This window comes from Orycteropus afer, unplaced genomic scaffold (assembly GCF_000298275.1).
Source record: "Orycteropus afer afer isolate SDZICR_OR568_19922 unplaced genomic scaffold, OryAfe1.0 scaffold00037, whole genome shotgun sequence".
Taxonomy (NCBI): domain Eukaryota; kingdom Metazoa; phylum Chordata; class Mammalia; order Tubulidentata; family Orycteropodidae; genus Orycteropus; species Orycteropus afer.
Window position 1 is genome coordinate 2,110,703 of NW_006921624.1, and position 14,402 is coordinate 2,125,104.

Sequence of the window (14,402 nt, forward strand, 5' to 3'; positions counted from 1 at the left end):
TGCTTTAGGCACTACACCACCAGAGCTCCCAGAGGTCGCTATGAGTTGAATTGACTCTACAGCAGTGAGTTTGGTTTTGTTTTTTGCTCATCCATGGTATGAAGTGGCAATATTAATATACAAAATATCATCAATAATACATCAAATATTAGTTAGAAATGAGGCTCTAGGTGATTGCATGTTTGATACTTCTGCAAATTTGTCAGAATGACAACTGTAAGGAAGCTTGTTGATTGGTCTTACTTAAACTAGACAAAATGGTGAAGAAAGAGATGAGCTCAGAGTTTGGAGTCATAGCTTAAGTACTGCATAAAAGATCTCAATATTTCCACATGTGCCCTGAAAGAAAGCCTTTGTAGTAACAAAGCTGAAAATGCCAAAACCAAACCTAGAGACTTACTGTAAGAGTGGCTGCATTACAATACCGATTGAATTCCCAAGCTTGAATGGTGATTGAAGTTAAAGTGAAGGTGTTAATTGGGAAAAAATGGGATCCTGAAACTTGGAATGGGGATGTATGGATAGATAATCAGGATACTGAGGACATTGAGCCCCTAAATTCCATTGAATCACTCCTGCCAGCAGGACCACCCCTCTTAACCCTGATCTGCTGAAACTAACCCAGCTGTGACTACTGAGTCATTGCCTGAGATATCACCTGGGACAGTGTCTGGGGCATTGCCTTAGGCAGGATGCCTTACAAGATATTACTGAATATTCCCAGGAGCCACCCTCACCACTTGTTTTTGCTTCTAGACCTACAATTAGGCTTAAGTCCCAGCAAACCCCAAAAGGTGATGTACAAAGTGTGACCCGGGAGGATGTACACTACACTCCAAAAGAAGAGTTTGTATTTTCTAATACGTACAAACAGAAACCTAGAGAATATAGGTGGGAATAGATATTAAGGATGTGGGATAGTGGTGCAAGGAACATAAAATTGGATCAGTCTGAATTGATTTGGGCCCACTAAGTATAGATTCTTCATTCAGTTGTTCAGCTCAAGAGGTTAGGAAAGGATCTTAGTTTATTTGGTTGGTTTACGGAAGCATGGATTATGTGGTAACCTACATTAAGTCAAGTTGAAGTACCAGATCTGCCTGGGTATATTGTAGAAGAAAGTATCCAAAGACTGAGAGAAATTGGCATGTTAGAATGGATTTATTAAATTAGACCCACACATGGAGTGCTCAGAGGACACACCTTTCACCACAATGGCGAGGAAGAAATTTATAAAGAAAGTTCCAGCATTCTTATTTTATATTATATATATATATTTTATATATATTTTATATAGGGCAGATTTGACAGTAGGAATTTCCCTAACTGAATTGAGATACCTACAATGGGGATGATTGGACCTTATGATGGTAAGGGTCAAGTGGCAGCATTTGACCAACAAAGAAAAGGTGGATGTGATTATGGTATGGACAGCAGAGTCAAAGCAGTAATCAGAATAATTGACTCATATGGTAGCATAGTGCCTAAGGCATTTGACTGCTAACCAGAAGGTTGGTGGTTCAAACTCCTCGGAGGGAAGATTGGGCAATCTGCTCCCATAGTGATACCAACAACACCAAACCCAACCCACTGCTGTAGAGTCAGATCCGACTCACAGTGACCCCTCCTTAGGTTTCCGAGGCAGTATCATTACGAAAGTAGATTGCCCAACCTTCCTTCTGAGGAGTGGCTGGTGGGTTTGAACCGTCAGACTTCTGGTTAGCAGTCAAATGCCTTAGGCACTATGCCACCAGAGCTCCCTCCGTAGTGATACTGCCTCGGAAACCCAAGGAGGTATCGCTATGAGTCAGATCAGATTTGACGGCAGTGAGGTGTTTTTATTTTATTTTATTATTATTTTTAATATAGCATTGGCTACTTAGGCATGGTGTCCCTAGGAATGAAATAGATGGAAAATCTACTAAATATTTACGTGATATGTACAAGTAGAAGAATTCTAGGTTAAGTGAACAGCAGTTTAACTTGAATTACCAGAATAGAGAATCATGGTCCCTCAATCAATTCCAAGGCTTGAGTCAGTTTACAGACCCATAGCCCCGAAGGAAGAAGTGAGAAGAGTGATGTTATTCTGAGGGAACTGCAACTAATGTTATAAAATAAAAGTTTATAAATTGTTGCATGGAAAACTAATTTATTCTGTACACTTTTACCCAAACAATTTTAAAAAATATTTGAACATTATAAATAAAGACAAGATGTCCTTTGAGTTTCATCCTCAGTCTGGGGATCTATTGTATTACTGTATTCTATGAGTGCAAATGTCAATCTGAACTCAAGACCACTGTTGGTGATTAAGCAGAGTGGACACTGCAGTAATGGTTTCATGAAACTTAAGTTTGATGTGTGTTTGTGTGTGTGTATGTGAATGTGTGTGTGTGTATATATATATGTGAAATAGCACATATACATGGTCAAAAAGCAGAAGCTATTGCTTTTATGGAATCAAACTCAAATTACATGAACTTAAATTCACAGGTAGGTAACCTGACTCAAAAATTCTTGCTATTAACCACTTTACTATTATGCTGCCACTTAAGAATTCAGGCCAGTGTTGCCATGCACTGGAATCAAAGAATAAATTTTTATTAAAAAAATATGCCTTTCAGGGATCCAGATAAGGAAGGTGTTGCATGAGGAAAACTCTGGACTTCCTAGACCAGCACTGTCCAATAATGTGAACCATATATATAATTTTTAATTTTCAACAGCACATTAAAAAGTAAAATGAAACATGTAATTTAATTTTAATATTATATTGCAATTTAACCTATTTCAAATAATATCATTTGAAGATATATGCGTAAAATTATTGTACTTTTTCTTTCTTTCTTTTTTTTTTTTACTGTCTTTGAAGTCCAATATATACTTTTTACTTAGAGCACATCTCAATTTAGGCAGCCAATTCCAAGTGCTCAATAGTCTCCTGTGATTAATGGCTACCATGATGAGCAGTGTACTTCTAGATCACACTGAGGGCCCGGGCAGAGATGTCCAGAGGCAATCTGTCTCTCGAGCCAGGCAAATGTGGATCATCTCTCTCCTTTCTGTGCTTGACCTACAATACCTGTTATTGTAACTGTGGGGAAGATTCTTTGGTGATACCAGCAAAACCTGTCTGGGGCTACTGAATGTTGTAGTTGAGTATTTAAAAAGATAAAGATTTTGGTGGGGAATGGAAGAGATCTGTCTTCTCTCTGAGACCCTATTCCCAGAAAGGTGGTGTTTAGAGGAATGAAGATTCTGGTATTTCCATAGGTAAAGAAGGTGCTCAGGCCAAAAAAAAAAATAAAAATAAATAAAAAATAAAAGAAATAAAACAAAACAAAGAAAATCTGGAATTTGGATATCTGCATGATTACAACAGAAGGAAGAGGAATCCCTTTGAAGCTAAGGCCGTTGAGTTAGTATTTTGGGTTTTGTGAGAGAGCCTTGTCTAGTGACAGAGGTCTGGAATCACAGACCTATTCTCAATCCTAGCATTATTCTTCAGTAGCTGTACAACTTTGGGCTAACTCCTTCCCCCCCTTTTTTTATTATCAGTTATTTACTTGTGAAAAAAAAATGTAGTAAGATCCATCTCATAAAATTGATGTGAAGAATTACTTGTCATTTCTATCTCCCCAGCTAGATTGCTAGATCCATGAAAGTAGCAACCATATCTTTTTCTTCATTGGATGCCTGTATTGTATTTATCACAATGTGCCTAATACAGTATCTGACACGTGGTAGTGCTCAAAATGTTTTTGAACAATTACGTAACTGCCTATGTAGGACCTTTAACTGAGTAGGCACTCAATAAACAATAGCAGTTCTCTTATAACAGTGTCTTTATCTTATTTTTAATTTTTATTGTCACTAACAGTATCTTTAGCACTGAAGCAATATGAAAATGGAATTATCTTTGAACACTGTCTTAGAAGTGGTTCCCACCATATATTTTCAACTAAGAGAAACTTATATTTGCCACCCCAATCAAAGCCATTGCAAGACACTATAGAGTAATGGTTAAGAAAATAAATTTTATAATCAGACAGTGAGATTTAGAATCTGGTTCTAAAACCTATTAGCAATGTAAATTTGGATGATGTATATAATATCTTTGAAACTCAGTTTTCTTGTATGTACAATGTTGATAATATTGCCATACTAGTGGAGGTGTTCTCGGAAGGAAGATGGGCCAATCTACTTCTGTAGTGATACTGCCTTGGAAACCCAAGGAGGGGTCTCTATGAGTTGGATCTGACTTGAAGGCACATAACAACAACAACAGTGGAGGTGTTGAGAAGTGGAGATGTTGTGAAAATTGGATGAGGTAATGCAAAGAAATTGTTTAGCACGGTGTCTGGAATATTGTTGCTATTTAATAAATTTAGACCATTTTAGTAATAATTATTCTTATTTTTTCTAAAACATCTTCTGCTTCTGAGAAAAATTGTCCTTTCTGCCTCTCTATGAAAAAACCACAAGTCTTTATGAAAACTTCCCATTTAAGCTTATTTTTCTCTAGTATGATGTGTAGCCCATTTTGGGCTAATTTGGGTTCTGAGTTGTGGTTCAGCCTCTTTTGACCACAGGTTGTGATAAAGTATGTCAACATTTTACTTTGACTTTCTTAGACTCTCCTAAGAGCTGTTGATCTGACTCTGTTTCCAGCCATCCATAGCGTAGGAGTGAAGAGCATGGACTTTGGAGCCAGCCTTCTTGGTCTGACTTGTAGTTCTGCTAGTCTCCAGCTGTGGAATCTTTAGTGAATTTCTTAATCTCTCTTTGCATCATTTGACTTTATGTAAAAATCAGATAATAGTACCTACCTCACAATTTTACAGAAGATTTATTGATGTGGTATATGGAAAATACTTCTAATAGTGCCTGATACATGGTACATTCTATATCATGGTTTTCTACTTGTTTGATTTTTGTTATTCACTATCTGAGCTGAATAGAGACCTTCTAGTTCTGACTTCTTTGAAATGGTGAACTCCAGGCTGAAAGCCTCTTTTTTTTTGGACGGAAGATCCAGAGAGTGGAGAATACATACCTCCTTAGACAACATAGTTCCTGAAACAGAGCAAGATCTCCAAACAAACTAATGGTCAAATCTTCTTTGCCAAATGATATAATTAATTATATTGATAACTTTTAAGAGAAAAAAATTTCTGTTATTGTTGAGGATTCCCCATTTCATTTAGATTTTTTTAAATAATATTACCTACTGTAAAATAATATGGGAGCTCTGGTATTGTAGTGCCTAAGGCACTTGACTGCTAACCAGAAGGCTAGTGGTTCAAACCACCAGCCACTCCTTGGAAGGAAGGTTGGGGAATCTACGTCAGTAGTGATACTGCCTCAGAAACCCAAGAAGGGGTTGCTATGAGTCTGGTCCGACTCAACGGCACAACAACGACAATAACAAGAACTGTAAAATAATGTCTCAATGTTCATTGATTTTATATAATTATATAACTAAAACAAATTGCAAATTGGATGACACAAAATGATCAATATAATTTGTGTTTTAATTTTAAATAATTTTTGTGGGTGGTTAAGAGTAGAAAGTCATACCTCAGTTCTTGTTTTGAATTTAATGTTACTTTATAGTTTTATTTAAATGCCAAGGGTGATCTGAAAGATAAGGGGACAAGTGGAAGGGTAGTGAAATGTGAAGAAACTGTTATTGAAGGCTAGAAATATGGAAATACATATCATGGAGAAATAGTTGAGAAAAATTTTGTCAGTGATAACTTGGGAAGCATATCACATTACTAATGGATTTATAGCTCTAGAAGATATTGGTTACTTTTGGAAGAGTTCTGTAAGAAAGAGTTGAACTCATAAAGAACTGTATAATTTGTAAGTAGATCTGAAAAGGCATAGCAATAATGAATAAATTCTGAGACCTGATAGACTTGGAAGAGACAATTGCTTTTTAGCATCAAAATAAAACAGAAAATCTTGGAGAATCAAAGATCAATTAATACTTATATTTATGAGAAAATAAAATTATAAGTATACCAATTATTAAAATCTCTAAATATATAAAGGTGTCATAGAATAAAAACTCTGCATGGTGTCTGATAAATTCCTAGTACAGAGTAAATGGCTCAAAGAAAAGAGAGTAAGCATGGATTTTCTGACCAAGCCTTCATGTGATACAGATTACATAAAGACAGAGATATGAGGATGAGAGAAAACAAAAGAAACATAGCAGTTCTGGAGGCCACTGTAGTCATGGTTACAGGCACATGGTAAATAGGAAGTAGGTCACTGAGTTTTGGAAGATTTATGGACTAGGAGAACCTTTGGCTATTATTTTCATCTTAAAATAATCTGTTACACCTCAACATTATCTGGGCAGGTAGTGGTCTGAGAATTCTCAGCAACCAACTAGGTGGCATTCCCTGATTCCTACTGCAGATTTGGTCAAAGAGAATGATGGAAAAGGAACAAGAGGCTAAGGCTGTGTGAAACAATGGGCAAGGGGGCTTCTCCCAGCAGACAAAATTAGCGCCTGGTCAAAGAACATTCCCATCCCAAGGGTAGAGGGCCTCAGCCTGTCCATCTAGTGGGATTTGAGATGCATACCTTGTTATATGCTACATTTGCAAATAACTTCACACTGATCGGGATCTGCTGTGTGTCTTCCATTCTTCCCTTTTCAGAATGAGAGTGTCCCCTACCGTTATCTTATAATTTCTACCTCCTAGTGAGAGGCAGATAACTTGTCTTTATAGTTTAATATTTTCTGTGTCTAGAAAAGCCACATCCAGACTGATGTAGAAATTGCCAGGCCTCACTCACATACCCTGGGTTGAGTCAATACTGTCTTGTTTTTATGTCCAAACACACTTTGGAGTTCTTGTCATTGAGTCCTGGGGCCAGCTAGAGTCTGGATATGTGCTAGAGGCTGTTATCCCACCAGCATTTGAATTTATCCACTTGTTATCTAAGAAAACAAAAATCTACATACAGCATACTGAAAATTGGTCTAGAGATAAAACATCACCTTTGTGGTATGTGGAAGGAGCTTTGGAGGTGTGGTTAAAACATTCTACTACTAACCAAAATATTGGCAGTTTGAACCCAGCAGCTGCTCCATGGGGAAAAGATGAGGCAGTCTGCTTCTATAAAGATTTACAATCTTGGGAACAATGTGTGGCAGTTCTACTCTGTCCTAGAGGGTCAATATGAGTCAGAATTGACTAAGTGGCAATGGGTTTGGTATATGGCATACTCACAAGCCCTGCTCCCATGATCACAGTGGATATAGCAAATCAATTATGGTCCCCCCCAAATCTAGTGATGGCTAGTCTGATCTCTTTCAGAGTTGTATCCTTAGGGAGTCAGGACCAATGATCAGAATTGTATGGAATGTGAGATTCACTGGACATCCATACGCTTAAAGAATATAATCTTGAACATGTCCATTTTAGGTAACTGTGCTACTTTCAGGTAACTAAAGTCAGCAGCAACCTCAGGAGTAGGCAGAGTGTGCAGCCCTTGACTCTCAATCATACATCCTTTTCTGAAATTTCATGGTTAGAGCTTCATTTATTTGAGGGAAGAACTTGACTCAAGTAAAATATAATTGCCCATGAGAAACAGATTGGAGGAAAGAAACAGTAATATGTCCTTTTTCATTAATATCCTAGTGATAGCATACTCAATATGATGTGGTTGTTGTTGTCATTGTTAGGTGCTGTTGAGTCAGTTCTGATTCATGGTGACCCTGTGCCTAGCAGAGTGAAAACTGCCTGGTACTGCACGATTAACATGATAACATGGGATAAAATATTCTTACATTTATCTGAATGAAAGATCAGTGGAGAAAACATTAGAAACTGAGCCATATTTAGAGACATGTATATGGAATAGCTCTGGTAGCATAGTGGCTAAGGCACTTGACTGCTCACCAGAAGGCTGGCGGTTCAAACCCACTAGCCACTCCTCGGAAGGAAGGTTGGGCAATCCTACTTCCGTAGTGATACTGCCTCGGAAACCCAAGGAGGGGTCGCTATGAGTCGGGGCCGACTCGACGGCAAAACAACAACAACAACAACAACATATGGAATAGAAGGCAAAAGAAGACTCAAATATGAGAGATATTTGAGGGACAAACTAAAGAGAACAAATACTGAGACATAGTATAGAGTTTATTTTCCATTGCACGTAAACCTAAAACTGATTCACTATCAGTAGCATACCAAGTTGACACATTATATTAAAAAAAAGTATGCCCATGGGAGCAAGAACATTACGCTTCTTTGATAAAATGCTGAGAAAGGGAACATGATTCCAATCTGTTGGATGAAGCCCTTCCCAAACTAATGTTGATGGTGGTATACACACACATATACACACATATACACACACACCATTTATAAAGAATTTCCATAGATTCAGATAAAATGCATTTATAGAAGCATGTACTCACCTGCAGAGATCTGTGACAGACATAAATAAATATTTTCTGCCAAATACTCTTGTTGAATGTATATGAATTCCATCAGGGATGATGAAGAGATTGGAGGACTTTCCAGTGAAGTTTGGCAGAAATAGAAGGATTGTTACTTGTTTTCCTTGAAAGGTGGAATATGATAGAGTAGAGCTAAAAGCAGGCAGGAACTCATCCAATCAGCTAATGGTGGATACTACTAGTGAAGAGGTAGAAAATGTCAGGGAAAAGCTCTACCATAGCCAATGAATATTTTCTCATACTGCATGAAGCACTTTTACTAACATTCCTTTCATCAAAATTGATCAAAACCACCAATAACTTGTAATCAAAGATTAAAGTCTCTGCAGAATTTTCCCAAGATTTAGCATGAAACCCACATCACTGGGGTTTTATCCTATCTATAAGCTTCCTCCATGATATTTCCAATCGCCTGGTATGCATGTGAGAGCTGGACAATGAATAAGGAAGACCGAAGAAGAGTTGATGCTTTTGAGTTGTGGTGCTGGCGGAGAATGCTGAAAGTACCATGGACTGCTAAAAGAACTAACAGATCTGTCCTGGAGAAAGTACAGCCAGAATGCTCCTTGGAAGCAAGAATGGCCAGACTTCGTCTCACCTATTTTGGTCATGTTGTAAGAAGAGACCATTCCCTGGAGAAGGATGTCATGCTTGGTAGGGTGGAGGGTCGACGAAAGAGGGGGAGGCCTTCAACGAGATGGATTGATACGGTAGCTGTGATGATGGGATCAAGTATAGCGGGGATTGTGGGGCTGGCACGGGATCGGGCGGTGTTTCGTTCTGCTGTGCATGGGGTCGCTATGAGTCGGAAATGACTCGACGGCACTTAACAACATAAGCTTCCTCAAACCTTGTTTCATGTCTTTGTTTCTCAGACTGTAGATGAAAGGATTCAACATGGAGGTTAATATGGTATAGATGACTGTTGACAGTATAGCTGGTGAGAGGTTGGAAATAGACATAAGTAATACTCCCATAAAAAAAGGTCACCACAGTGAGATGAGAACCACAGGTAGAGAAGGCCTTGTACTTTCCAGCAGCTTAAGAACTGTGATGAGTCTCAGATAAGATGATGATGCATGAAAGAGGGTCATTACGATGAATAGTCCTTCTGTCTTTATCAGTATTTCATTGAGAAATGTAGATGAACAAGATAACTTCAGCACTGGGTTGACATCACAGAAGAAGTGATGGATAATATTGGAAGCACAGAAGAACAGTTTATTAATCAGGTGGACACGAAGGAGTGAGTGGAGGAATGGGATGCAGAGAGAGATGGCCAACAGCAGGAAACAGCGTTTATAGCTCATTATGGTGATGTAATGAAAGGGGCTGCATATAGCCACATAGCGGTCAATGGCCATGGAGCCTAGGAGGCAACTATCTACATTAATAAAGGATACGAAGAAATACATCTGGGTGAGGGGCACTCACCATACAGAATGGTCTTTGTTTCTGATAAGAAATTTATCAGCATTTTTGGAGTACTTACTGTTGTGTAGCAAATGTCAGCAAAGGACAGGATGCTCAAAAGAAATACATGGGGGTCTTTAGGAGAGTATTTGAATGGATGGTCAAGACAATGAGAAGATTTCCCATCACAGTGATGAAGTAGATAGTTAGAAAGAGAACAAAGAGAGGCTTCTGGTCCTTAGGCCTAGAGGATAGCCCCAGGAGGATGAATTCAGAGGGTGTTGTTAGGTTGTTACATCCCATTGTTTTGATTTTGCCTAAAGATAAACAAGACTCTACTATCACTTGACACACGCATTCTCCAAACATTTTCCAACCTATTCTCACACTGAGGTATTATAATTATATTTATCTACACTTGCTGTCCTTCAGTAATGTGGAGAATTAAGTGTGAAATGTACTTTTCCATCTCCTTTTTATGTCTGGGTTCCCAAGAGATAGTGGGAAAAATAGATCATAGAATGAGGGTGGAAGATGTGAGAGGGAGGGAGAGAGAGAGCTATGGAGATAGAATCTTCCCGTTTTGCCTCCTTGCTTTCTGTCTGATTATCATATTCTGACTGACAGACTTCAGGGTAATACCACCCTGATACAGATTAGATGTGGAGAAAAGTTTCCTTTTGTGTAGAAATTTCAGTTGTTAACCTTGCCTAGATAATTAGTTACCATCGTTTGAATTATCCTGTCCTTGAATTCAGTTACTTCTTCACTCATCAGTTATCCTGATATCTGAGCACTGAATTCTGATATTACGATAGAGTCATTTCTTTCCCTTCACTGTGATAAATGTATCCTCTGGCCCCTGTAAGTTATTATTCTGGAAAGTCAGAAAATATGCAGAGACACAGATCCAATGTGTCATAGAAAGAATCATTTTAAAAAAAAAAATGTGAACACGTTCATTCAAGGCCCACAACTTGTGGGTTCTAACATTATTTTATGTGTATATGTGCTAGTATGTTTATTTGTAAGTATGAATCTGTCCCTGTAACCATCTCAACCATACACACACACACACACACACACACACACACACTTGCCCAGAATTTACCTGATCTTTAAAAGGCACTCAACTCTTGAGCCTGATTGACCCCCTCTCAGCTACTGCAGGGCTCTCCCCATCTGAGGGAACTGTAGTGGTTGGCGTGCAACACACCCTCTTCAAAGGGGCGTCCTGTGCTTTTGTTTCCAACTCTCTGGAGATCAGTTGAGGAGTCCTGCAGAAAACAAGCAGCCAATCTCTTCATTTAAGAAAGTTATTGCCCTATGAAACCAAGAGCATATTTCACTCCTTTTCCTCTCCATATTTCCTAAGAGCCTGTGTAGTGCCTAGACTTTGCTGGTTCAGCTGACAAAGATGAACAATGAGTACACCTGCTGAAAGAACCATTGAAGGGCACGATTCTGGGCAGGAATGCAGTAAACCAAAGTCAGATTTATCTCAGACACATATAAGCACAGTGTAACCTCTCCTGATTACTCAGGTTTTCTTTCCCCCCCAATCAAGTATGGCATCCGGATGTCATTGATTACCTTTGTTTCCACAAACTCAGGCTTAAAGAAAGCTCTGTAGGTCTGAGATTACCATGCGTAATGTGAAACAGTGTCCTGGCCTTGACCTTGGACTGCCCATCTAATATGCTCATCCTCAAGTCTACTGCTACATACATCAGTTTCAATCCTTGCCTTAACTACCTAAAGCACTATGAGTTGCATTTTTTCTCTCTCTACTAACAACACATATGAGTTAGGTTTGATCAGGGAAGTGGAATCACTGTGAGTGATGTGGAATAAGGTATTTTTGTAGGAATTAGAGTTTATGGAGGAGCTCTGGTGGCATAGTGCCTAAGGCACTTGACTGCTAACCAGAAGGCTGGCTGTTCAAACCCACCAGCCACTCCTCGGAAGGAAGGTTGGGCACTCCACTTCCATAGTGATACTGCCTCGGAAACCCAAGGAGGGGTGGCTATGAGTCGGGTCCACGTTAAAGGCACATAACAACAACAACAACAACAACAGAGTTTATTGTGTGAGCTAGTAAAGAAATGTATAGAAACCTATTGACTTTGCATCTTCTGGAAGGCCTGAATTCTCTGTCAGTCAGCAAAGTCAGCAGTTGGGAAGAAAAGATGGATGTAGACAGAGCAAAGAAGAATGAAGAAAATCAAAGATTCATGGAAACAGTAGTCAAAGAGACTGGTACACTATGTGATCCTCAGCCTATAGGACTATGAGACCAGAAGAACTAGATGGTGCCTGGCTACCACTGTCAACCACTTGAAGGGGATGTATAGAGGAGATCCTGGATAGAATGGGAGAACAATGTGGAACAAAACTCAAAATCATTTAAAAAAATAATTAAAAAAAGGGATTAGATTTGCTAATACAGCCTGGTGGAACCCCTGAGACTATGGCCTTAAAACCTTAGAAACCCTGTGGGTTCACTCTGAGTTGGAATCGACTTGATGGCAGTAGGTTTGATTTTTTTTTTTGGTATACTACTCAATGGCACAGGAGCTCTGGTAGCATAGTGGCTAAGACACTTGCCTGCTAACCTGACCGCTGGCGGTTCAAACTCACCAGCCACTCCTCGGAAGGAAGGTTGGCAATCCTACTTCCGTAGTGATACTGCCTCGGAAACCCAAGGAGGGGTCTCTATGAGTCGGGTTTGACTCGACAGCACATAACAACAACAACAACTCAATGACACATTACCTTTCTTCCTTCTTCTTAGATTCTGCAATAGCCAGAGACAACTTACAGAGAAAGATGAATAAGGTGGTCCAGTAATGAAGTTAGCCTTATCCCTCTTTCCACAATGTGGGTTTCTGAACAAGAAGCTAACTACCACTGCAGAAGAAAGCAAAGTTTATAAATTTCTTGAGAGTTCAAGTTTTGATAATCAATTGGATTGAATTTTTTAGTACCTACAAATGAGATTTTTCAAAAGGAATGATGTGAAAAAAAAAAAAAAGAAAAGAAAAATGCTTCCTGCATTGCCTGACCAAATTTAAATTTCTTCCAAAAAAGATTGTTTTAGCAGAAGACTATTTTCATTTAATCTTTACTACCTTATGTGGTGGTAGTTTGTGTGTCAACTTGGCTGGGCCTGGCTGAGTGGCTGGGCAGCTAGTAGTGGTAGTTATTCCCCATGATGAGACTGGCAGTCAGCTCCATGGTGGGATCTACCACAAGCAGCTGAGTAGCTGCCTTTGGGAATGTGGTCTGCTTCCTGTATTTAAGGAGAAGCCTTGGGAATGGTCTCTAGCCTATGGCATGCTTGGACCCTGCATGTAGCCGTGTCTTTGTTGAGCAGCCTGCCATGCTCTGCCGACCTTGGGACTTACAATGGACTTAAGTTAATGGCCTGCCGTGTAGTTTGGTAACATCAAGACTGTGCCTTTTTACTTGTCAACCTTGGGGCTTCTCAGCTTCAGCAGCCAGCAGCTGAGTGAAGAAATGCCTCTAGCTCCAGTGGGCCAGGAGCAGGAGGCAGAGCTGAACCCCAAGTTTGAGGGGCGTTTACCCAGTCCCTAGAGCCTGGCACTTTGAACTTGGAAGTAAACCCTCCAAATTGTAAGAATAAACTCCTGTTTGCTAAGACCATCCCATTTGTGGTATGTTTCCTGTCAGAGCAGCACTAGGTAACCAGACCATCTTATGAGGTAGATACCTATGTTATTACTATGCAAGATCAAAACCAAACCAAACTCACTGCCTTCAAATCATTTCTGACTCATAGTGACCGCTCCTTGGATTTCCAAGGTGGTATCTCTATGGAAGTAGATTACCCAATCTTCCTTCCGAGGAGTGGCTTGTGGGTTAGCAGTCATATGCCTTATGCACTGTGCCACCAGAGCTCCCTATTACCATGCAACAGATGAAAAATATAACTTGTCCAAGATTACATAACTAATAAATGGTAGATATGGAGTTAAACTTCCAAGCAAGTCTGACTCCATAACCTTTGCTTTTAACTTTTAGACTAATGACCTTCAACAGAATATTTATTTCATTTATTTAACAAATATTTAATGAGCACCCTTTCATTGCTAGATTCTGTGCTAGGTATATGGAAGTCAGTGATGAATATATGTGTGTATATGCATATATGTGAATGTGTATGTATGTGTATGTGTGTGGCAGTGGGCTGAGAGCAAAGATGGGGAAAATGTGGATGTAAAGGACTGGTTGGTTGTGTGGAGATGAGTGAGGGATTCCCCTAGTTTTGGGCTGGGCAATTGAGTGGATGATAATGTTGATGCCATTAATAGGGACAAGAAATAAAGAGGAAAACTAACTCATTTCCTGACAATCTGGACCTGTGAGTCAATCTGAAGCCAGAGTTCTAGCAGCCTCCAGGAAAATCTTTAACCAGAAACCTTTTAGTGTCAGCAGTGCTAACAGGACTTTTGTAATTCTAAACACTCCTTAG

At 39.3% G+C, this 14,402-nt stretch overlaps 1 protein-coding gene across 1 annotated transcript in view; it reads right to left on the reverse strand.

Annotated features, from left to right (window-relative positions):
• The window catches only part of LOC103193499 (olfactory receptor 1L3-like), a 56,733-nt gene extending 46,523 nt beyond the window's left edge, over positions 1–10,210 (reverse strand). The window contains 5 exon segments of the mRNA XM_007936735.2: positions 9,321–9,418; positions 9,420–9,534; positions 9,537–9,918; positions 9,921–10,024; positions 10,027–10,210. Coding sequence (XP_007934926.2) covers positions 9,321–9,418; positions 9,420–9,534; positions 9,537–9,918; positions 9,921–10,024; positions 10,027–10,210 — 883 coding nt within the window.
• Positions 10,211–14,402: the final 4,192 nt, after the last annotated feature.